At 36.9% G+C, this 25,600-nt stretch overlaps 1 protein-coding gene across 1 annotated transcript in view; it reads right to left on the reverse strand.

Annotated features, from left to right (window-relative positions):
- The window catches only part of ANKRD28 (ankyrin repeat domain 28), a 75,289-nt gene extending 63,297 nt beyond the window's left edge, over positions 1 to 11,992 (reverse strand). The window contains 2 exon segments of the mRNA XM_066319511.1: positions 9,365 to 9,448; positions 10,566 to 11,992. Of these exon segments, the coding sequence (XP_066175608.1) occupies positions 9,365 to 9,448; positions 10,566 to 10,682 (201 nt within the window). The 5' untranslated portion in view covers positions 10,683 to 11,992.
- Positions 11,993 to 25,600: the final 13,608 nt, after the last annotated feature.

Consider the following 25,600-nt stretch of genomic DNA (forward strand, 5'->3'; position numbering starts at 1 on the left):
CTTGTTTGCCTAGTTTAGCAAACAGTAAATCCACATTAGCATAGTACTGGGGCAAGCTTACTAGGCCTGATGAGAAGGAGGATCTGTTTGCCTGAGTAACAGACTAATATTAATTCATACTAAAGTCTTTATAGAATAATTCCCATTTCCTGTTCAAGGCAGCAGCATGCCATGTAAGCACAATGTTTTTCTCAGTTTTACCCTTTGCAATGGCAACTTTTCAAGAGCTACTGCCTATAAGATCACTGTAGCGAATACCAGTTTGCTGATGTTGATCAGATTGTCCTGTAACTCTGTTGAAGGTGTGTTTGTACCACTCTAATAAGAGTAATAACTACATACATACGAAAATCTCATTTGCAGAGGCTAAAGACAGTGCCATCGACACAAAGTAAATAATTATTCCTCTCTGGACTGGCAAGTTTCTCTCATTAAACATTTTAATTATGAAGGAAAATGCCTAATTATGCAGATTTTTATTTAAAACATCTTGAATCTATTTCTGCACCAGAAAAGGAACTCAACACCATTTGGACAGACTTTATATTGAGGCTGAAAAACATGATTCACTCTAAACCACTACAGAGGAACTAAGATATCTGATTAATCATTACAGATAACATGCTTGAAAAACATCTCACACTAATGAACAGGAAATGCTCAACTTTAAAGTTAAGTTACAGTTAATAATTTCAGTATGAAGAATTTAAATAATCCTTGAGTAGCTGGTGGATACTGTTTACAATATACAACTGGCAGTAAGTATCCACTGCACCTGGAAGAACTGGTCTCCAAAGTTCTCCATTTCTGGAATCAGTCAGGCTTCAGATCGATGGATCAAACAACCTAATAGTCAATCCTTTGGAAGTGGAATCATCTTTTGTATAGAAAGAGCTTCCCTACCTTTCCTGCAGCAAAGTTTCTTCTTATCCCTTTGTCACAGAACATGAATATTCATGTATTTAAGAAGGTACTTAATTCTTTACCAAAATAACTCCTGGACATTTCCATATGGTAGTGCTGCACGCCGTTTCCTTCTTCAAAAACACCTCAATAAAAACTGATCAGGCTTAATGACAAGGTATTTCTCAAGCACTGTCTCTTGTTAATACAGCACCTCACACATTGATTGGCCTGTGCTATGCACAAAATGTCCTTCTGAAGACCAATTCCTGGACTTCCTTACATGCAAGATAATTTCAGCTCCACATTAAAAGCTGATGCACAGATGCAAGTTCTGAGAAGCCACAACCTGCTCCTGTTCAATCCAGATCACAAACACTCCCCTCAAAACCACAAGTCTCCACAAAATTTTCTTGCCATTTTTCAGATGTGAAGAAATTTCAATTAACTGAACACATGATAAAGCAAGAGTCTCACATGACTCATCATTTCATCAGGCTGATCACACAGGAAATGGGGGTTTCTGCTTGTGGTAAAAACACTTAGAAAGTTAAGTACAGAGACTATCTAGAAGCAGAAAGCAATACAGTACACTGAGATGCAGTGTACAAAAATCCAAACACAGGTTTTAAGGAGAAAGAAATTTCTTGCTCCCATCAGAAAGCTGTATTTTATTAGAAGTATATGGGCAAACTAATAGAGAAGATAAAAACTACCACCAGTCTCTGAGGTTATACACTATATTTTTCTCACCCATACATTTAAAAAATATATTTACATTTACTTTGCACAAAATGAAAACATACCAAATTAAAGCCATCAACTATTTTAAATGCCTCTATCTAATTAAAAAAGCTCTCAGTTCTTCTTAGAAATCAGTTCTTACTAAGAGATAGGTATAATTATGTTATTTAAATGGGCAATAAAAGTTCTTTTATTAGAAGTCAGCAGTAGAGGCGTCTGATAACACACACAGCTTGTTCTGTGATTTATGTCCACCCTGAGTTCATCTGTGCTTTGTGAAGTCTCATAGCCCCTCACTTTCCCAATACAAGATTTCTTGGCCTCTGCTCCAGCACATGAAGTTGGCTTCCAGGCAGAGGCTGCCAGGCAGTTTCTCAGCAGTGTATTTTACTGCAGGAATTCTCTTCATTAGTGTTTGTTTATACGGGAATGTTTTATTTCCTCTCCAGCCTCCTGCAAGTTATTTCAGAGGACTGTTCTCACTGTTATTTCATTATATGCCTACTGTTAACATTAGGTAAGTGACCATTTAAAAAAAAATAACCTCACACTTTATATATAACTTGCACACATTTATATACAGGCACACCCATGTATGTGTTCTCTCAATATACAGTTCTTATTTGCAGGAAAACTGAGGGGGAATTATTGCTTGAAAATCCAAAGGATGAAACTGAATTAAAATAACTAGCACCAAGCTCTAAGCTAGAACATATCCCATGTTCTTGTCACATTAAAAAGTCTTTCAAACCCACAAATAGCTGTAATTTTATCCCCTTAATCTGCTACACTCTAAACTGAAGATTAAAACATATTAGAAAGAATGTTCAACCATGCAGAAACTTTTCTGGTGGAGAAAGAAAGGACTTCAAGGTTGAAGAGATTTTTAAATAGATAAATAATATTGGAAATTAGCAAGCAGTTTAAAAACATTTTTTCCTCTAGATTTGATTGCTATAATGTGATGATATAAATATTAAGATACACACCAGCTATAAAAAACACACTACAAAGATAGGAAACTAAATTTGTCCTTATTCTAGCTATCTCTGAAAGGGAAAAAAGTGTTCTCAATATAGCAGAAAACATGCAAATATTTCTATGCACTTTATTAATACCTCAAAACCCACCATTTTTCACTAAATACTTCTTCACTATGATTAGAGACTCAAGATATTAAAACATTTTTGGAAAGAAAGCCTTAAATTCAAGTTTTATTTTAATAGGTTTAAATTGTGCACTCCTCCGTAATACTACTTCAGCTACACTTTCACAATGTCAGTCTACATGGTTCAAGTTACAATAACTACAGTGTCTCTTTATTAAAAGCTTGCCTGCATTTGGAAATTAGCAAAACACTCAATAAAAAAAAACAGTGACTGACACTATTAGAGGAAAAAAAATGCGTAACAGATTGAAACTCTTAAGCAATGAAATGAAAAGTGTATAACCTGACCTACTAAAATAGGAACCAAAAAAATAAATAAATTGTGCTCTTCAGAATATTTTACAATTTTCTGGGCGTCTTTTTAATTCCTCCCTCGCATTCAAATGAGCAAACCAGACGTTATGTCTGTCCTGCCAAGGAATACAGCAAGATGCTGCTCCACAGAAACAAATACTTTAGTTCAAGTTTTTGTTGCCAACTCCCGTTGCCAGTGCAAAAGTCCTTCCTGTAAATCATCTGATGTGCCTGCAGGAACCTGACAAAATAGTTACCAACACTGGGTGGGTGTGAGGCATGTCTGGGACAAACAGACTGGTTAGCAAACCAATCTCATCTCTTCAGAAGCACAACTCAAAGGGTTAAAACTTTTTCATAACTCCTGCTTAGCTTTTGGTACATTACACTGGTTTTTAACCACTATTTACTCTCACAAGTTTAGGTTCAAAAATCAAGGGTAGCTTTGCTGTGACAGCCAGAACCTTCCTCTAGAACCAAGAGGTGTTACAGCTGAACCAGCCTGGAAAATTATTTCCCTGCAAACATACTCCGAGTGCACCAAATCACAAACCACTATGAACCCCTTCTCCTGATCAAGAGTGTCAGCATTGCTGAAGTGGAAAGGAGCACTCTTTGGACATACCTGTCTTCCCATTGCCTTTATCTGGCCCATACAAATCTTAGTAAAACTGTCAAAGTGTCTCTCCAGTCCTCAAAACCATTTCCAACTCTCTGTTAAAAACAGCCTCTCTGAGTCTTGCCCTCACCAAAAGCACGGAAACATGGGGCTGCACATCAACCACCACTGCTTAAAGAGCATCACATATTAGCCTGCTTTCAGAATTTCTTCCAGTTGTCCCAACTAGCAAATTCTTACACTAACAGTGACTGATAACAAAAGGCATAGCTCAAACACTTTCTGCATATCTTAATGCAGAAAAGTTTCTAGAAGCACAGATAAGTCAAACTAAAATGAACTTACATTTGTAGTCTGCATGCATACTTTTTCTAAAATAAACCCCAAACAAACGTGAAAATCCACATTAGTAATTGGTAAAATAATTGGCTACAGAAAGATTGTGAACACAAGGGTAAGAAAATACCTAATGATTATTTTTTACCTCATTACAAATGATGGCTTCTCGTTCATTTGTTTTCAAGCAAGTCCATGATATTTACTCATAAAAGGTTCTTTATACTGAGAAATATTCCAATGTAATTGCTGAATTAGAGAGCAATTACAATTTCCCACAGCAAAACATACATAAAAATTCTTTTAATGTATGAAATAGGCACAGGATTCATTTGTATGATCAGAACATCAAACTTTATTTATTAAATCTTGCAGAATGTTCCATACTGCAGCCAAGTAATTCAGGCTTTCCTGTTCTACATTGCACTCTCAAGTGTACAGAAAAACACCTGTTACTCCAGCAGTTCAAACAACGAGGTTGTGATACTTTATACCAAAGTACAAAGATGAAAGCCAGGTACCATCCACTACCTACTTTTACTATTTAACCTCTTTTAGGGCTTTGCTGACCATAATCATCATCTCAAAGAACCTTTCTTGTTATTTAAACTGTACTGAAATTTTCATTATCCATTCTTAAATTAATAATATATTTCAGAGCCTCAGTAATCTAATTCTCCTGATACCCAGGCCCAATGCTGTATAAGGAGTCTTAGACTTGTCACTAGACTAAAAAGCAAATTTTTTTCCTCTTTCAGTACACAGAGTAGGACAACCTGATGTTGTGTCTTACCCTAGAACAGCATCCAGCAGCATTCTCCTACAATGTAAAAATACCAAAGAAGAAGTTATGCAAACCCACATTTGGCAGGACTGGGAATGAAGTCCACATCTCTACTGGAACAGTCATCCATGGAGCGACCCTACGACTCAAAACACCATTCAGACACAGTTTTAGCCATCCTGTTTGTGCCCAGCACTTTGGTGCTACAAGATCATACCCCTTGTCAGTCTCACCAACAAAACTTGGGATTTATGGGCAACACTTCATTGCTATTTAATATAGGTGTGGATTAGGGAGTGCTGACTAAAGATCATTTGGTTCCATGGCTTTGTTTAGTTTTTCCCTTTTTCCCAAAACAGAAGCACAGGTGAATTTTTACTTTGTGGTTACTTGTGATGCAAAAAAGACATTAAATTAAGAGCCATGCTGGATCAATAATTTGGAATAGAAATCATACAGAGAACCCTGATTGCTACAGGGTAATAATGGCTGTAATGGTACAGTATGAGGTATTTCACTTCCCATGATTACATTTAATACTGGGGGGAAAAACCAACTCACACATAAAGCAGCTTTAGAACATTTCAAGGTTTAAATCTATTTTAATCTCACAAAGCACATATACAGTAAAATCCAGGTACTTCATGTTTAAGTCCTTTGTCACATATATCAATATTACTATTTTATATAGCAACATTGAGCACTTTTGAGCATTGTGAGAGATCGGTGGGATTTTGGGAATCCTCCAAAAAAAGAGCTTGTTTGGTTTTAGTATGAGAAGAGCAGGGGGCACACTGACACCAGTTCCAGAGAGGATCAGATGTTTGTCCCCTTGGCTGAGATCAAGTGCAATGGGGTTATAAAAAATGCATATTGGGTTACCTGAAGTATCAATTTTCATGGCAAGAAATACTACCCTAATAGTTCTAGGAGGAAAAAAAAAAAATTGTTCTGATTTTGAACAAGCACTTCAGTAGTCAGATTTGCAACCTTTAAATCATTTTTGAATGTGAGCTGCTATTCTCTTGAGAGAATTACATTCTTAACTAATAGCTGAGATGAAATATTCCATTTTCATGATCTTTTAAACTAAACATACATCACACAAGTTTTGACTACAAACAGAAATGGCAGAGTTTACAACAGTAATGGGTCTCCAAGTATTTAAAAAAAAAAACACCCAAACCAATACTAATTTATAAATGCAATGCTGAAATCATTCAGTTAGCTAAAACTAATTACTGAAAAGCAGAATTCAAACCAGCCACACTAATCTAATCAGCAAGAGCAGGAAATGTTGAGGTTTTCCATTAACAAATAGATATTAAATGTGTCATCATGCAAGATTTTCCTTTCTGTCACATCTCAAAACCTCAGGATGGTACCAAGCAATACTAATAAACCTTTTCAAACAAACGCGCACACACAGAACATAGCAAAGCCATGCCTGTAACAGAAACTCTATGCTGTTTGACATACGTGATGCATGTGATTTAAACCTGATTCACAAAACAAGCAGCTACAGTTACTCAAGCTTTCTTGAGTAAAGAGGAATGAGAAGCAACCCCTTCTCCTCTGTTTTGTGTTGGGTTTGGTTTTTTCTTTTTTTTTTTTTTTTTTTTTTTTTTTTTTTTTTTTTTTTTTATGTTTGTTTGTTTGTTTGTTTGTTTGTTTGTTTGTTTGTTTGTTTGTTTTTCTCATTAACTGGAGCCTCAGGAAGTACACCTTACAAACAATTAATTTGAACAAAATTCCTGTAAATCAGTTTTTTCTATAAAGAGCTGCACATTTCCACCTTGCAGAGAGGGTAAGCCTTTTTGAACCTCAGTTTAAGCAGCTAGGGATACACTCAATTTGCTCTTTCTTCACAAAAGATTACAAGAGCAGACAGAATACAATACGTTCTCTCTAAATCTAAACTGAGCCTGTGACCCAAGAAGCTGGTGTGACATGAACAGAGAACAATCTTCTTCCTGAAAAAAGCCCATTTGCTATTTGTACATCATCTTACAGTCACACACAGCAACTCATGATCTGAAAGACTTTGTAAAAATAAAAAGGTAAATGAAGACGGATTAAACAGAAGGAAAAAAAAAACCCACATTTCATCATAAAAAACTTTCCTAGATGAATGTCACTGTCACAACAAAGATGTCCAACAGCCCTACCCTCAGTTCACTTTTGGGCAAAATTAACTCACAGGACGCTGCTGGGTCTCCAGTTACAGAACCCAGCCCATGCAAAGGGGAAGGGAGGATGGAAGGAATCTCAACTATTAGAATACAAACTGCAAAACAATTAGTTGCTCTTGAGAGAGGGAAATGACTCTGCAGAGGCATTGGAGGGAATGACTCTGGAATTCAAATAACTGTATGAAATACTTGGATAGCAAAGTGGAAAAAAATCCAGTGTATACATTGGTCTAATACAATCCACAATGGTCAAATCCCTCTCTTTTTTAGGATCCTTCTGATCCTTCTCTTTTTTAGGAATATAAATAACTACACCAATTTGTAACACATAACTCATGGAGCAACTCTGGATCTAGACTTATGTAGAGATAGACTACCTCCAGCCAAGGATGTCTTCAACAAAAAACCCAAGGAAAAGAATAAAATGCACACAGACACACAGAAAAATGTACTAGGCAGTCTACTTCGTTTCTACCAGACAATGGGAGAATCTACATGTTCATTTAATCCCAACAAACAGCATCTAAGGGAAAAATGTCAATCTCATATTAAATACTGTAGTAGGACTAGCATTGCCATGATAAATAGTAGGGGTCATGGGTAATAAGCATCTCCCTATGCTGAAGAAGGTGGTTGTGAAAAAATGGCATATTTGTCCTGCATGGAATCTAACCACACCTTGGGTGTTACCAGGCTAACACCATGTTCTATTAAAGTGAGATGTGCCAACAGAAAGAAATAAAATATTTTAAAAAAATATATACAATGTAAAAACCTCCAGATTCTGACTACCTATAAGTACCTTGCAATCTGAAGTAATTTTCTTCAAAGACAGCAAAAAAGGATGAGCTTTCCTATTTAAGCACATCAGTTGACTTCCTATCTTCCTATTTACTTGCAACTGTTTTACAAAACTTGAGAAAGAACAAAACCCAATACCAAACCACTCCCACATACATACTGAAATATAGCAGAAGCTTTGGCTATATATACACATAATAAAAAAGCAGAAAGATAGTAAACCTAACTTTGTTTACAAGCTCTATAGCTATGAATGCTAAACTTGACTTTAACACATGAATGAATACAAAGTAACAACACAAACCTCTAAAAATAAAAATGGCAATGTGACCAGAGCATATAGGTGCAAACATGAGAAGAATACCAAAGTAACTCATAATTTAAAAGAATAGTAAGTCCTTTGGTATAATTCATCACACAATCTTGCTTAAGGACATATAAAACTCCTGAAAGAGGAAAAAAAGTCCAACCTTATCAAAAAAGCTTCAGATTTGACAGAAAATTTCTCTTACAGGCTCTTACTCAAGCTCTTCAAGATAATCAGAGGGCTCCCTTATACTGGGACTTTTCAGCTGGCTTAAAAGCTGACAATTTCTCAGCTGCAAATTCTGCATAATGCTTTTAAATGTCAAAAGAGACATACCAAGCTAAATATTTGCTTTTGGTTTACATCTCCCCAGAAGAAAGTGCAAACAATCATCATGGTCTTAAATGGGCCTCTAGGTAGCAACTACATCTTAGCCTTTGCCTTTTAGCATGACTCTTGCTCTGAAGCATTTGGAGGAGAAACAGCCATACACAATCCTGTAGCATAAGGCCCAAATTGTTTGAGTCAGTTTGCTGTAATAATCAAAACAACTTCTAATCCATGTAGAGTTTATGCTATATTAACTTTCAGAGTGTCAAACATACATATTAGAATTTTAATAGAAATACAGTAACTGCATGCTGTTCAAATCTTGAATTTCACCCTATGGAACAAACTTGGTATCATTTTAGTATAATTTTTATGTCTGCAGTGCCTGAGTTTGCAGCACTGCAAAAATATAAACCCAGTTTCTCATTCTTACTAATATAATCATCAGGCTTCCCTGTTTAAAATCCACTACTAAATGTACCTACTGAAACCCCGGACTATGTTCTTATAATTGTCTAATGTATACCATATGCTATATTCAATTTATATAGGCTTCAAGTCCACATAACATCACACTCAGCCAGTCTAGCTTTCTGTAAATTAGTCTGATGCAACTGTATAAACAAACTTTGCAGTTTCCCAAGCACTGCACATTTACGAGGAATATAAAATTCAGTCTTTACTATTCACACGAATCTGCAAAGATATACACCTGATTCCCAGTATTAAGTGTATGCATAGGCTTTACTCAGCCTAGTATATAAAATGTACAGCCCAAGAATTGGCAAAGTTTTAAAGAGATTAGTGCAACAGAAAGATATAACAAACAAAATTAAAATATATTCAAAATTAAAATATTTTCAAAGATAATGATATTTGATTTTACCTGAAAATTAACATCTTCTTTCTTAAATATTAGTGCTCGAACTTCATCGGGATCTCCATTAAATATAGCTTGAACCAATGGTGGCTGAAATGAAGAAAAAACATATCTTAAAATAAAACCCCATTTTAGGTTTTAGTGATGCTCGTACAGTTTTTTGATACATAAGAGAAACACAAGGTAATGACAAAAAAACCCCATTCCAGGCAGTAAAACAAAGAAACCAGCACCAGTATTAAGAATCAAAGAAATTGCAAGCTTTAAAAACCTTGAACACATGGACATCCCCTAAGTCAATTAAATATATATGTGAAAGGAAAAAAAAAAAAAAAAAAAAAAGGAGCTGAGAAGACAAGCTTATAACAGCTGAAAAGAGAACGCCTTAGAACAAAATCAGGGTTGTCATTAACATGCTGCAAATTCTATACAGTATAAGCAAACAATCCCCTTTTACATTAGCGAGTGACTCAAGTTACTGGAAGTCTTTCACCTGTTTAGACAGAGTGGGAAAGCAAAGTGCATCAGATAAGTATGGTAACAAATTCACACTCATACATCTATTACTAAATATAGCAGGATTTCTTAGTAAGTAAGGAAAGCTGCTGAGGTATGCTAGCAAGATTTAAGTCAGTCACTTGACAGAATAAAATAATTTAAAGTAATAAAAGCACAGTCCCCAGTGTTGATCATTTCCAGAAAGTGCTAACTTGACTCTAACAGTTATACCAAGATTGTGACTTATGTTAATTTTTGTTTTAGCTTAGAATTGCTCTAGTTTGATCTAACGATACATTCTATCAGTTCTCAAAATAAACACAGCATATTATTATAATACAATGATCACATCAGCTTCTAAAGTGGTACTGCCTAAATGTGCTATTGAAGAGTGAGAAGCGGAGCAGGGAAAACCCATTTACTTCAAATACATTTATTTCCTCAAGCCTTCTAAAGCCCCACTGCTATTACACAAGAATCAAGACCTGTTCTTGCTGCACCATAAATAAGGTTACACGAAATAGAATGGACCCTTGCAAGCATAAATTCTACCACTAAGTTTCAGCTTTTCCCATCTTTATTATGAGTAGATTTCATCACCTTGTCTTGTTTCAATATTGTAGGTATTCATCCTAATCTTAGAGTATAGCTATTGGTATTTGAGACAGCATTATAAGCAGGAAATATGCTAACAAACAACATGCCTTACCAGCACATTTTCAGCGGGTGATGGATGTACAGATGCATTTTCCTGAGGTAAATTGGAAATAAATGTGGGAGAATCATCTTCCTCCTCCTCCAAAACAACAATACAGACTCGACTCATTCGATCCGTTTGAGGAAGCAAAAGCAAACAAAAAAATGCCAGCACTGGTATTTTTGGAAGCACACTGCAGGTATCACAACAGTGACCATAGAGGAAATACTTTCACCTGTTTCACATGCCCTCACAAACTTGTGAATGCTACTGCTGGTGTCTTAGCATCTGGAAAGGGACATTCCAATCCCCCCTCACACTTCATTTCCAGACTCAAACAGCACAAGATGTTCAAGACACTGCTGAAAAAAAGTTGTTCTTTATAAAATAAAAAGTCCCTAAGCATCGAAACCACCACAACGAAACTGTGGAACAGCTGATAAAAATATCCCAATATGCAATCCCATTCGAGCAGCACGCACTGTCGCACACAGCTGTCCTTTCACAAGCAAATTTGCCTTTGTTAATGTCACAACTTCCACGGCGTCCTTCTACCCCCACAGTGAAGTCATTGTAGCAGAAGACACGACTCTGTCCTGCAGAGGACGGAACAAGGAACAATCGCCCCGAGAGAGACGGCTGCAGCTATTCCCACTCCCGCAAGGTCAGTTTAAATCAACCCTCCCAGGCTTTCTGGTGACTGAAAATAAACGTGCCTCCCGATCATCCTGCCATTCTACAGCTTCCTTTCTCAATGTCAAAAACAGTCCAGACAGAAAAACACATCTCGGTTCCAGCAGTTATTCAGGACCTGCTCAGAGGAAAATAATTCTTTCCCATGCAAGAAAAGAGCTGCAACGTGCAGCACGGCTGCAGCACATTTACATGCGATGAGTCAGACCACAGGGACAATGAACTCCTTGAATAATATTGCTGGCTGAAAGCAGGAAAAGCAAAGCAGCCGGTGTTACTCCGTCAGGGACACGAGCAATGCGGAGCGTTCGTTTTTCCTTCCCCAGGCAGTAGCTGTGGCTTCTCCATCAGGGAATGCGTAAGGCAGAAACACTGTTGCGGAGGAATGCTTCAGCAAAACAAGCTAGCTACTGCACACAAAAGCTCCAATTACTGCCTTAGACGACTTCTGCAAAAGCAGTTCATCACTCAAGTGTTTCTTTTGATCACCATGTGAATGCAGTTCCCATGATAGTCTTCATTCAGATTGAGGAGGAGGAAAAATAAGGGGAAAAAAAATCAGACTCTGTACATCTTCTCCGAGCCAACTTCTTTATTCGAACATCTGTCACTGCGCCAACCTGATCCTCTTCTTCAGTTAGAGCTTCTGCTTATCAGGTTTTTTCCTTGACGAATTAAATGATACAATCAGCAGATAGCCTTGTAAAGCTCAAAAACCAGCTTGGCTGTGCGAGTCGGCCGGAGCGGCGCACCAGCCACTGCCACGGCAGCGCTCCCCGAGCAGCGCCTGCAGCCTGGCAGGGTGAAATGCCTAGTAATGCTCACATGTGACACTTACCAGAGCGCCCAGCCACCGCTCCCAGGGCAACTTCCTCTGGCACCGAAAAAAACCCGCCTTTTGCTTTCTTTGGGGGCAGTCTTTGCAGTCTGCGCCAGTTCGGTGACTAAGGCAGCTGAAAACGTAAAAATTCTATAACTGAGGAAAGAGCGACTGTTTAATATTTTCCACTAAAAGCCGCAAAGAAATGTGGTCTACTGGCTCTGCTGACTAACTACACTTAAGGCAGTAAACAATTCCAGCACTTTAACTGCTTTCATATGGCACTGGTCAGAGCAGCAAGAGAGACCTCACTAAACTCATTGAAGACAACAAATGCCCCACATAAATCCTCTGAAAATTAAATACGAAGTAAAATCTTAAAGCAATAGTCTGACTATTAAAAAGCCAGCTATTAATGGCCAAACCTCTCGGTATTTTGCAATTAGTACAGACAAACACAACCTCGACTTGAAAAAAGATTACATCAAGTATAATTTAAATATAAAGTTATTAAAATATACCACAATAATGAAGTATAATATGAAGCCCTACAACTTGCTGAATAAATACTTCGGCTTGAATCTGCCTAAATGGTGCTGGCTCGTGGGTGTATTATGTAAATGGCTTCTGTCAAAAGTTGCTGGATAAGCTTCAGTGTTACAGGAACAGAGGGAGGGGTTTTGCTCCTGCTGTGCAGCACGAAGGCAATTCTGGTGTCCTTCAGTGGCTGCTAAGAGCAGAATTTGTCAATGGTGAGCAAGATTATAGCTCTTCACTAAAGTATATGCACTCAGGTTTCACACAGGAATCCAGGCAGAGAGAAAGACAGGTTGAAATGGTGTGTAAATGGTCTGGATATAAATAGGCATACTGAATTCCCACTTTGGGGGCCACAGGCAGGAAAAGCTTACATGAACTCTTTTGCAAAAATATCTACAGTAGCTTAATTGCAACATAATAAATTGCTTAAACACCTCCCTTTCCCCCTGACACTTTATGCAGGTAAGTTTTCTAAATGCAAAAGAGTACCTTGGCCAAGGGCTCCCTGACCTCAAGAGTCCTGGCCTGGCAGATTCTGATTCATCAAGAAATTTCAGATTAAAATTTCTCAAGACAAACAAATAACTTTATAAATATATTCTGTTCATTACACAGAGCCTAGTTGTTTTGAAATCTCATACTTTTGGTCTTAATTACAAAAAAGCAATGATTTGTACACCACAGTGTTTTGTTCTAGCATTTCAGCCATTTATTAAAAAGCAACAGCACAGATTCACATGATTACATATGACAGCTCATGTTCTTGGCTGCAGCAGAACTAGTTCTAACAAACCATGGACGTCCTAAAAGCTCAGCTATGGCAACACCCTACTGTCTGCTATGGAATACAACAACCCCAACACAGAAAATAGCTTGCTTTCTATTTGTGAAAAATGCCCTAAGGAACACACACTTTAGCTTATTTGCATAACTAAACATACCTTTAAAAAAAAGAAAATCACATTTTATGTGTAAAAGCAAAATACTGGCAAAATGCATACTCAAGCTTCATATGATACACACACACTTAGTAGATAATGGTTTTCCAGCTAAGCCCATATGTTCAGTGTAAATGAACACTTTTCAAGAGTCAGTACATTTATACAGTAAGCAAATGCCAAGGGTTCCATATGTTTTTTTGGAATTACCAACTGGACACATCACTAGATAGAGATAATGCCTAATTTAGTTAAAATTATCTGCATGTAGTCCCTTTTTTAGTTCTGTAATTAATGCTTCAAAGTCAGCAAGAAATTCAATAGTTAGCTGAAAAAGTACGCTTTCACACTCAGTTAATAGTGAAAATTCATAACATTTTCATTTACTCTGATGATTATTCTAGTGATCTTAGATATAATTATAATACAATTAATATAAACTATTTCCAAAAGCAAGTTAACATATATCTCACCTAACATTGTAGATTTTTGAATTGTGACATTACTACAGAGAGTTAAAAGCCAGGACGTCACAGTTTGCATTAGAAAGAGAAACAAAACAACTGAGTCAATATTATATTGATTTCTATAACAATCTAAACCATGTAGGTAAGCAAAAACACCCTACTCATGATAGGACTGTCTGTGTGCAATTGCTTCCATAACCAAAGGAAAACCCAGTTCTGGATATTTAATTATTGTTCACAATTAATTGGCGTTGCCCCCTTACATCCCCTTCAACCAAAAGATGTGCCTTCACCTCAATGCAAACAACATCTCTAATCACCTCTTCTTTCAATTTCAAAAAACCATCCAAAGCATCTTCTGGTGTGCAAAATGCAGTTTCTAATGTTACCTAAGAGGTCTTTAAAAATCAAAAGCTGTTTAGAATCCTACTGTGAGAAACCAAACTAAGGTTTAAATTTTTCAGCAACTTATCTAGACTAACAACTTTCTATGTAGAAGAGTTAAGAGTAGCAGAGAATGGAAGCAAAGTAAATTCAAGATGATTAATTTAAGCTTCTGTTCCTCAAGCTAATTTAGGAATCATAACAGAACTTTGTGAAGGTATAAAGAACATTGCATCTCAAACAGTTTGTATTAATAAAAGAAAATAACTGAAGACAGCAGGTCATCACCATCCATCTTCTCCAAATGTCATCTATTTCTAATAAGAAAGCTTATGAAATGAGAAGTAGGAAAGAAGGCTCAAAAATGGCCTAACTTAAAAAAAGAATGCCATGTCTACAGGGGTTTGAGTGGTGATCTGATGACCTCCACAAGATCTGTTAGCAAAGTAAGATCTCCACACTTTAAAATTTTAAGAAGTGCAATGATGATACGCATTTTTGCAAAAATAAAGGCTTTTCTGTTGACATGATAGCTGTAAGGAAAAAAAGTGCCAGAATTTTCAAACTACACTTGTCTTTAAGTAAATCAAGTTTCAAGAGTCTTTAATGGATGCATATAAAGAGAATATATTACAAGAATGCAGCCTGCAGGTTAAAACACAGATGTTTGCCATCTACACTAGACAGAAAAAACATGAACTCTGAATCAGCTAAAAATAGCAACTTTTCTATAGATCTTCCCTCTTTTCTAGGAACAAATGAGCAGAAGACTGTAGCAGCATTGCCGAGATTTCTCTCTTGCAAATCAGCATTTACCAAGTTTTTTTCCTGGGCTGAGGTTAATCCAATTGGTTTTGGGCAATATTTTGTATCATTAAAAGGATCTAGGAAAGGAAGAAAATTGTTCTGTCAGGTTCCAGTAAAAATGAAAAAACTTAGAACCGAGTCATATTATCAACTCTGCAAGGCAAACACCTAATCTGTATTTCTTCAGAAGACAAAGAATGCTTTTAACTTAGAGCTACAGCTCTAAGTAAACAGGCATGCCCCAGTATAAGCTGATTTTATCAAATACAGACAGAGAGGAGTGTTCAGCATCACCATAAATATAAGTTACAATACTCCTAGAATACTTCTCATGAGTCACTCATCTGAACTCCTCTGCTGTTTCCTCCCCACTCCTGAGGGAATGAGGTGGAGTCAGGAAAGAACAGTCGAAAGCAAGAAAATAGTACCTTTCTTCCCAGTTTTGTTCTTTTTATTCCAGACCATCTGCATCTGCAGAATAGTTTTAACCCCTGGACTCCACAGTTCTGCTTCTAAGGGCAAGCAAAACAGTTCTGCTTGCACCTCATGATGCCATAGGCAATTTCTGCTTTTTTTTTCATGCAGTCATACAGTCGATGTTAATCTAAAGAACTATTTATTATTTAAAGAACATATTATCTTTGAACACTTGGCAATTAATAAAATCTAGTATCTGAACAGCCATTTCAGCTGAAACTGAAACACAAAGGAGAAAAATAATCCATCATTCATTCTAACTTTTCTCAGTTGAAGCAACATAAGAAAAGTTAATAATAAAAAATGTCTGTGATTCAGACATAAACTTCAGTTCTATACTTGAACACCCTGTAACATGTTAAAAATATTATCTGATCAAAGAGCAATGAAGCACCTTGAAAGAGTTAAAAGTACTACAAAATTTTCTTTTTAAGACTTCTCTTTTATATGTCTGAACAATACACCTGCAGACAAACTCCCGGCTGAAGGACCATAAAGCCATCATAGTACAAGGTAAGTAAATCCCTTAAATAACTATTTCTGATGTCCAAAATATGGAGTCTAGCAATCAAACTGTACACAGACCAAAACCCAGAAAAGCAAATGCAACTCCTATTTCTCTTAAAAGAAAGTGAAAACACGAGAGTCCTGCATCTTCCAACATGTTCTCTAGCTAGGATAACACCCAATACACTTTCCTTTTAGGCCAGATTGAAACTCACTGGCTGGAGGAGGTTCCTTGTGCACTTTCAGTGTACTACCCTATAATCAAAATCAGCAATTCAATCATACATTAGCACATAGCACATAGAAGAAGTCCTCCAGTCTTGTCTGAATTCACAGTCTCAAGGTACTTTGTCGAAAATGTGCGTGCTCAGATTTATCAGCTGCCACCTCTCTAGCTTATAAGAAACAGAAGGCAGAAATTACATGCAACAGCTTTTCTAAATAACAACCACACAAGTCTGACGGTGGTATTGTCAGAATTGTAAAACAACAATTGTTTCAGGGAAGAGAGACCACAAAAAGGTGCACCTATCCACATATATTGATATGAATAGTTAAGGTAAGTTTGCATCCATGAGAACAAACAAAGATCTTGCCAAACTTACTTTAGCTGCTGTGGATTTTGGACAGAAGACAGGTTGTTTATTAAGCAATTTTTCTTTTTTGGGAGAAGGTAAGTGAAAGAAGATGACTACTGTTGGAAAATGGAGAAGGTACTATCTTAAAATACCAGTTTAGTCAAAGAGAGAAGCAGGCAAAACACTTCAGCATTTGTTACACCCACATAAACACAAAATTATTAGCTGTACACTTGGAGTTTTTGCAAGCATGACAGCTTTTAAAAATGTTTTCATAATACAAAAAGCAAGGCCCACAGGTTTGTTAAAAGTATTTCCACCTGTTGGCAGAGTAAAGGCAGAGAAGACACTGATAAGAGCAATTCTTCTGGCCTCCTTAGCTCCTTCCAGCTCAGATCATGTCCACGGCCAATTTTGGGTTTTGGCACTGAAAATAGCATCAATTACAATAATAACCACAGTGTCCTTCCAGGAATAATTACTGAGGGCAGCAATTTCAGCTGTGCACACCAGCTCTAAAAGCAGAGTTGACAAAAACAAAACAGAAATCAAAGGCTTGGTCTCAGCAGTCCCCGTTTGCTCTTTCACATGTCAACCACCCTCTCCCAGCACACCCAGCCCGTTGCTGGGAGGTGAGGCTGGACAGGAACGCCAACAAGAGCAAAAATAAAAACCCAGACACATTGGAAGACCAGCCCACTGTCACAGCTGGCACTGACAGCCTGATGCTTCAGGGAACGATTACATTTTCGCGAGGAGAAGAAACAGGTAGCTTGGCTGGAGCAAATGAATGAATGCAGAATTCCTAATCACAGTTTTATATCATCCATCACCTTGCTTTAAAAGTGTTTATACCAATACTGTACACACTCCTATAAATTAACTAAAAACTGATCCTACTAAATTATATTATTGCAGCTGGTGAAACAACTAAGTGAATTCCCTTTGGGCCCGTGGGCGCACGCAAACACTGAGAAGATTCAGTACATCTCCTTTGATCTCCTTTTCTACTGATCTATAGTCATGCTCAAGATGAACAGAGGAAGTGCTGATTTTATATATTTCCTCTTTGAAAATTTCTTCCTGCAATACTGTTCCCGCAGAGAAAAAAAAGAATCAAGCTCATTATTCATTACAGAAAACGAGCCCACATCACAGAAGGTCAATATAGCATTGCTTTATTTTTCACCATGCAATAGATTTGCTCTTTCCTCTTCAGTAGGAGTTAAGGGGTTTGTGAATTGTGTATGGGATTCAAGGACAGACACGATAACACACAAGAGCGCGACATGCCTCTCAGAGGTTGCATCCTTGAATACCAGAAATTCCTTGGGATTTTCTAATGTATGGCATAACAGGCTTCTTCTGTCTCTGATGCACTGAAACTGATTGTCTATGTTTGTATCCCAAGGAAAAGAAGGAGTTCTCACCTGAAAGCTGCTTACTCAAAAAACCCTGAGTGTGATCTTTCATTGCTACATGGGAAAAGAAGCCTCAATTTCCCTGGATTTGTATGTTTTTCTGGTTAGTTTTTGAACAAACTGCTGTTTCTCCAGCAGCTGATAAGGAGGAACACATTACATTTGATCTGCAGGGCTCAGCTTCCCCACAGAGGCTCATTTAGCTGGACAGGCTATAAACCAATAATCCTTATCCTTTGCTCTTTTTCTAACTTTGGTTCTTTAGCTGGAAGGCTGGAAACTCCCTAAAAGGAAAGGCAGCACAATGCAAAACAACCAGATTCAGCACTGGACAGTGCTGGTTTTGAGACTTAAAATGAGGAGGTTCTCACTGGAGCCAAGAAATCTGGCATGAAGTTTATAATTTCCTCATTAAAAGTCTGCTAGGCTGCTATGCTGCTGAGCTTCTGAAGAAGAAAATGGTAGTCAGGTAGATTTCTAGAAATGGGAATTGCTCTGCTGCCTATGGTGAGTAACCACTCTGATTCAATCCCAATCTGCACTATTTTGATGACATGTAAAACCTTTCATTGAAGCATTTTGATGAGCTTGGGATAACAGACAAATCAGTTAGCCCTTCCCAGGTCACATCAAGGTTATCCTCCTAATACCATTCTTTAACACACATGTGCCGATTCTTTTCCTTTTCCCCTTCTCTTTCCCCTATAAAATTCACTAGCTAACTGATTATTTTCAGTACCATTTCAGTAAATAATGGAGTATGCATCGTTCTTGATTCTCCAAGTTATGTAGAAAGAACAAGGAAACCTGAAATTACCTATGAGCATATGAAACTAAGAGGAGATGTGGCTTCATAAAAACACATCCATTTTGGAAGATAGGAACAGTAGCAGGCAGCTGTATAAAAAGGTAACACAAATTCTAGCATTCTACGAGACATTCTACACACTTGAAAAGCAGTTCTCACGACTGAATTTTTATCCTATACCACTTAACACATTTTAGGAAAACTCAAGTCAGTCATGCCAGTCAGAAGAGGACTTTCAAAGTTTTATGTCGCCAACCACATCAATCCTTGTGGGTAAGTTGCCATCGTTACAAAATGTTTGCTTTTATACATTTGTCAGAAGTTCCTATGGAATTCCCGCATGACCAAAATCAGCAGTGGTTGGGAGTGCTCCACCAACATTTAGGAACTTGAGTCAGAAACACATACCACTTCCACTCAGACTATTATCTGGGAAACATTAAAAAAAAATTATTCATACCATTTTGAGCCATGGAAGAGGAAACAAACAGCACATTCAACTATTTAAATCCTTCACTGATGACTCACATCAGTTGAGAACATTTCCAGAGCCAGTTACTTTCTCAAGTAACAAACAGCAGTTGCCTATTCAAAAAATAAACAACACTGACAGACCCACTTTCAACAGAACCATTCAATGATCAAAGAATTAGTAAAAAGCAAAGAGTGGGGATTTTTTTTTGCCCTCCCCTCTCCTCCCAAAGCACAAAACTCAAGAAGCTCAGTGGATCTATCTCTGTTAGCCAAGGTCAGAAAGCTCACTGACTTCCAACTGCTAATTATGCTTATTTAAGTTTGATTTTAGCAATATTTGCAAGAATCAGCTTGGATATGCTGCTACAGTGAACAGTCCATTACCTGTCTCATTTCAGCAATATTAGCAGGGTTTTATCTCAGTCCATGTTTTGTTTGGACTCACAGTTGTGTTATTTCAGCAGCAAATACTAACAAAATGTTAATCCAGTCACAGAAGCAAGAAGATATAACCAATTAAGAGTGAGAAGTAATGAACACCCTGTGAAAAAGTAGAACCGGAGCAGAGCAATGCTCAAACCAAAGAAGTGTTAAACAGCACTCACTGGCTTCCAGTGGTTAAATGACCAAAAAGTGAAATAACACAGCTTGGACTGAGGGGCAAAGATAAAGCCTAAGTAGGAGCAACTATACATTACAGGCTGTTTTACCTCTACTAGAAGGGCATCAGGAAGAGAACACTTCCCAATCTGACCATCTTAGGGAAGGAAAGTTTACTCAGCTTCAAATGTGTGTCTGCTATTCACTCAGTCTGATAAGTAAAAGAACTAAAATGCATTATCCATCTATATCAGGAAACTATTTAGAAAGACAGAGTGATAGCAGCATATATTTTCTAAGAGGACCACATAATTTCTGCTATTCAAAACAAAGCTCTGATTTTGTTAAGAAGAAAAGGACTACAAAATCTGCTCATTTAAAACATCTATTCAATACTTTTGTCATTACTGAAACTCTCCTATTAGAAAGTTGAGGGAGTCCGTAATACTGAGGTGAGGAAGAGGCTAAATTATTTCATAGCTCTAAAAAAAGCAGAAAAACTGTGGCCTTCAAAAGTTTCTGTTCACATTTTCCTACTCATTAGTCATGTGATGGTACAATCTGCCTACAACCCAGTCTCCCCCCTCCCTGTTCCACCCAGGAATGAGTGTTGTTGCAGGGACAGAGGAGGTGAAAAGGGGGGGACACTTTAATAGTGAGGGCTTTTTTCCCAGGATGGAGTCTGGGAGGAAAAGGTCCTGAATATATTCATTTTTTAAAGAAGATTTAAAAGTTTTCTTTTAAAGAAAACTTTTTTAAAATCAGTTCTCTCTTGCAGAAGAGTTATAAGAGTTGGAAGAAACTTTTAAATACATAATTAAGTATTACAATACTAAAAATGCATATAACATTCCTACAAGTGCAATAGTTTTAATTCAGTTTTGGGTAGATAGGAATAGACTGTGACCACAGGAGCCACAGTTGAGCTGGCTTGCTCATATGTGAAGTTTTGGTTTCCATACATACCAGGAACTCAAAATACTGTATGTAAGTGAGCAAAACAAATCCCAGTTGCTATGGACACCACATTTTATTTTTCTCTCTTCAGTATGTAAACAGCGTCACTGTACACAAATTATTTTGATTATCCTTAAAATAGTGTGTGTCAATAGCTGTCTCAAGCATCAGAATTTGCTGCTTGGGGAAAGCTAAACTTCCTAGAAGTTTCTAGGAACCCCTTACATCTCCCTCATGTCCAAGAAAAAGCTCCTGTCTGGCAACTGAAAACACTCTACAAAACACAGCTGGATAAAATCCCCATATTCACACACATACAGGCACTAGCACAGGACGAGAGAGCTCATCTAAAACTTCTGCAGCTGCCAAAATAGATGTGGCTTTTCCCAAACTGAGCAAGGAGAAATACAGCTGCAGACAAAAATCTTCTCTGCCTGCTTCAAGCCTTCCAAGGAGTCCTCCCCACAATGCCCACAAGGGAAGTAGCTCTCAGGAGGGCTCTTACATATTGCTACAGGATACCAGCATGTACACAACCATCACTACTTCATTATTTTTCCTATCAATTTTTCAATTCTGTATTTAAAACATTAAAAAGCACTTTGCTTAAAAAGTCTATTACCAAATGAAGTTTCATAAAATGCAACAGAGTATTACTTTAGAACGCTAATTAAATTCTTACCACCCTATAAATCTGTTTGTTTGTTATTTGTAGGTTGTCTTTTTTTTAAAAAGTGACATTTGAGAAAGTGTATTAGTCTGATTTTAACTGCTGGTCACCAGACAGATTCTTTACTCCTCCCTTCCCCACATGATCCTTGTACATTCACATCCCTTTCCTGAGCCAGCACAGGCAGCTCGTATGACCCAACTGTCCCTATTTACGTTTCTTTTTGCTGGTGAATTGTGTGAGCCAGCTCACCACGGGCCTGCAGCTGCCACAGAGCAGTGGGAGCATTCAAACTGCTCACTGCAACACACAGTGATGAGATAATGTTGCAAACCCACACCCATCAACCGAGATCCCTTCATCAACCATGTATCAGAACTATTCCATTCCTTGTACTTTCCTTAAAATATCTCAAAACGGTTTTCATGACACCTGAACTTTTCCAGACTTGGACACTATTACAACCAAGTATATCACTCCTTAAATTTTTTCCAATTACACAAAACCATAGTTATGCAAAGAATTCTACGTTTCTCCTCCCATGATTCAATGTGTAAATTCCTCCTAGTAAATTTCCTTTAAAAAAAATGCATTTTGCAACATAGAAATTTCACAGACTGTGTTAATTAAATTGTCCCTGTAATACTAACAGAATTTATAAAGCATATGGTTTCATAAAGAAAATACTAGAGAATTTTAGGGCCCAGGCTTGAAAAAAAAAGGCAGACAAAACCAATTATCTACCCAGAATCCACACACAAGCAATTTATATATTAAATACAAGCATAATGAAGTAGTTGCAACTTTAACACAGTTATTCATATATGATTTAAAACCTGTGAGTTTGGGGAGGGTTGTACTTTTTTGGTTTTTTTAAATGAGGATTATTTTGGACTTCATGTCTTCCAAAATCTTCCTAACACAGCCTTCAATGAGTGATTTATTCAATTAAGATGACACCTAGAGGAGAACTTGAAAAGTAAATTCTGGCATTCTTAAGAGCCAACAAATTGCATTGTAAAGAAATATTATCATACAGAATCAGAAAGACTGTATCAAAACACAATACATAATACACAACACACATGAGCTTCATATTACTCATTCAAAGTATTAAGAAAATGAACTTCTATAGACCCTTGCCTCTAAAACTCCTTTAGGATTAGGTACCTTAGAAACTACAAAAAACCAAACCCCACTCAGCAAATAAGGGGGTGTAAAAAGGGAGAGTATTTGATTAAGTTTTGTGGCAAAAATGAGGCCAGAGGGCATCTCGTATGCAATTCTTTTCTACCTCTTCTTGGCAAGACAATGTTTATTTTATAAAAGCATTAGGAAAAACCAATACCAGATTTCTATAAAATATAGATATGTTAGGGAGACTTCAATATTTAGTAACAAGAAGACAGTAATATGGTTAGGAGTAGGCCTATTTGTTTATATCTTACATAACGAGCTGTAGAGTGTGTTCCTCAGAAAACACCTCATGCAACCAGCATCCTCATAATGCAGGGTGATGATGAGAGAACACCACTGAACTCACAAACTGTTGTGCAAACTAAACTAGAGTCTAGAAATACATCAAGGAACCTACACATCTTGGTTAAAAAACACCACATAGCTATGAAAATGTAATCTTTAAGTCATGCAGATATAAATTTTTAAAGCCTTGACTCAGCTGTTGTACCCTTCTACCCTAGAGATTATTTCAGTTCCTAGGAAATAAAGGCAACCAATTATTTTTTCAGAACTGTTGATCGCCCAAGTTTCTTTTTAGATGTACACTGACACCTCATGACCATTTAAAAAATACTTAAGCTCTCTTAGTTCTGTTTTTCTCTCTTCTTTAAGAACTCCAACTAATTTCTTTTTCTTTAATGAAATGTTTTCCTCTTTAGAAATGTCATTCTTTACATGACATTATTTGGTCTATTGCTCTTTTTCTTTTAGTAAGAAACTACCTGGCATTAATATTTGATAAGCAGCGAGGAACTCAGCCCCTGACAAACACTGAATCATGGAAGACAGAAGGACAAGGTACCTCTTCTCTCCAGCTTCAGACCCTGCAAACTGCAGAGAAGCACCCACAGCTGCTCTAACTCTTCACAGAACAGAGAGACTAGGAAGATAAATAGGACTACTGCCATATGAAGAATGAGACCAGAAATGTTCCTCCCCAAATGACAGAAACAGCCTCTGGATAGATTTCTGGCACTATGCAAAAGCCTTTTGCTCTTTGAAGTACATAAAAACCTTCAAAGTTACATTCATGATTACCTAAGAATACTAATAAAATTCACTACTTCCTCCAGATTCTCAGACTGGAAGTAGAAGTGTGTTATTTTTCACTTTTTCCAACAGGGTGACATTTATGAAAAAAACACCAAACCTCTGCCATTTCTTCTTTCTTGATTGAGAACTCTGTGGCATATCTATATGAAGAGTCAAGTCACACACTACATATCTAAATATTGAGAAAAATAAAGAGTAATATAAATGTAATAGGTTTGTAATGTTATTTTCTAGGGATATTACCAACTCTTTTAAAATACTGTAGAGCTAACTGAATTAACATTATCCAGGAAATGTTAATATCCATACAAAAAAGACTCATTCTTTTGAAATATTTATCTTTATCTAAATATGCAAGACAAAGCCATTTAGAGGATATTGTCAATTCTTTAAAATGAATAGCAGCTACATGATATCATTTCTTTAGAGATGCTACTTCAAATTTCTTGACCGTCTAAGAAAAAACACTTGAATTCTGTTCTCTAAAGTATTTATAATGAATACAAAGTTAATATTTCGGCAAAATCTGCAAAATTTTTCATTTTTAAAAAATAAAATTTTTAAAAGCAATTGTAAGAATAAGCCTTTACTCCATCTCTTTACCAAGCCTGAGGGAAGAGGAAAAGATTCTCAAGCATTTACTCTTTACTTAATACAAGCTTTATTTTATATATTTTGAAGTGGAGTTCCTGTAGCATTAAAACGTGATCAAGAAGGACAAAAAGATTCACTTTCCATATCAGAGAAACATCCAACCAGCTTCTTGTCCCACAGAACTCCTGGCTTTAACAGAGATGGAACAAGCAAACTGCCAGTCAGCATATTTTTACAACACATTCCCTCCCACCCCTGCCAAAAAGCAGCAGCTGATAAATTCCATTCATCATGGAAGGGAGCTTATTTTTCAGTCATTACTATCACCATCTGGTCAGCAGCAAGGGAAATATCACAAGGAGTCACTTAAAAGATTAAAATGAGGTCATCTTGAAGTGCACACTGGAGAAAGATTCCAAGGTAACACACCTAAAAATAAAACTTATGTTGCTCCCTATTATGTGCATTAAAGAGCTACCATAACATCTGCACAAATGTTAGACCACACATACTAAGTGCCACAGACATCCAGCTTTTTAACTCAGCCAAAATTCAGACCCAAGTTTTCTGTATCAGGTGCCAGAATCAGTTAAAAAAATATAAGGGCTCCATCCACCCAGTATTACCAAGATTAGAAGAAAATTAAATTTTATCTTCATCTGTTAAATCCACACAGTAATTTAAGTTATAGCACTGTAAGGGTTACATAGCAGCACAGTATTTTATATTATTTATATTTCAGCTGGTACTGAAATTTTGAAAGATCAAAGAAAGAAACATGCACCATTCTGGTACCTGTTACACACAAATAATTGATATATTAAAGTCTCTTATCTGTACACGACCAATGTGTTTGGATAGCTTGTTACTGTCTGATGACCCAGTTTCCTGAATAATTTACCCCAAAAGAAAAATTTCCAGGCATAAACAATTCCCTTATAAAGTGGACTGCATGTTCCACCCAAAAACCAATCATTCATCTTTCAGAAAGAGCATTTTGGAAATACTTTAGCTAGCACT

The sequence above is a fragment of the Sylvia atricapilla genome, chromosome 1, assembly GCF_009819655.1.
Source record: "Sylvia atricapilla isolate bSylAtr1 chromosome 1, bSylAtr1.pri, whole genome shotgun sequence".
Taxonomy (NCBI): Eukaryota; Metazoa; Chordata; class Aves; order Passeriformes; family Sylviidae; genus Sylvia; species Sylvia atricapilla.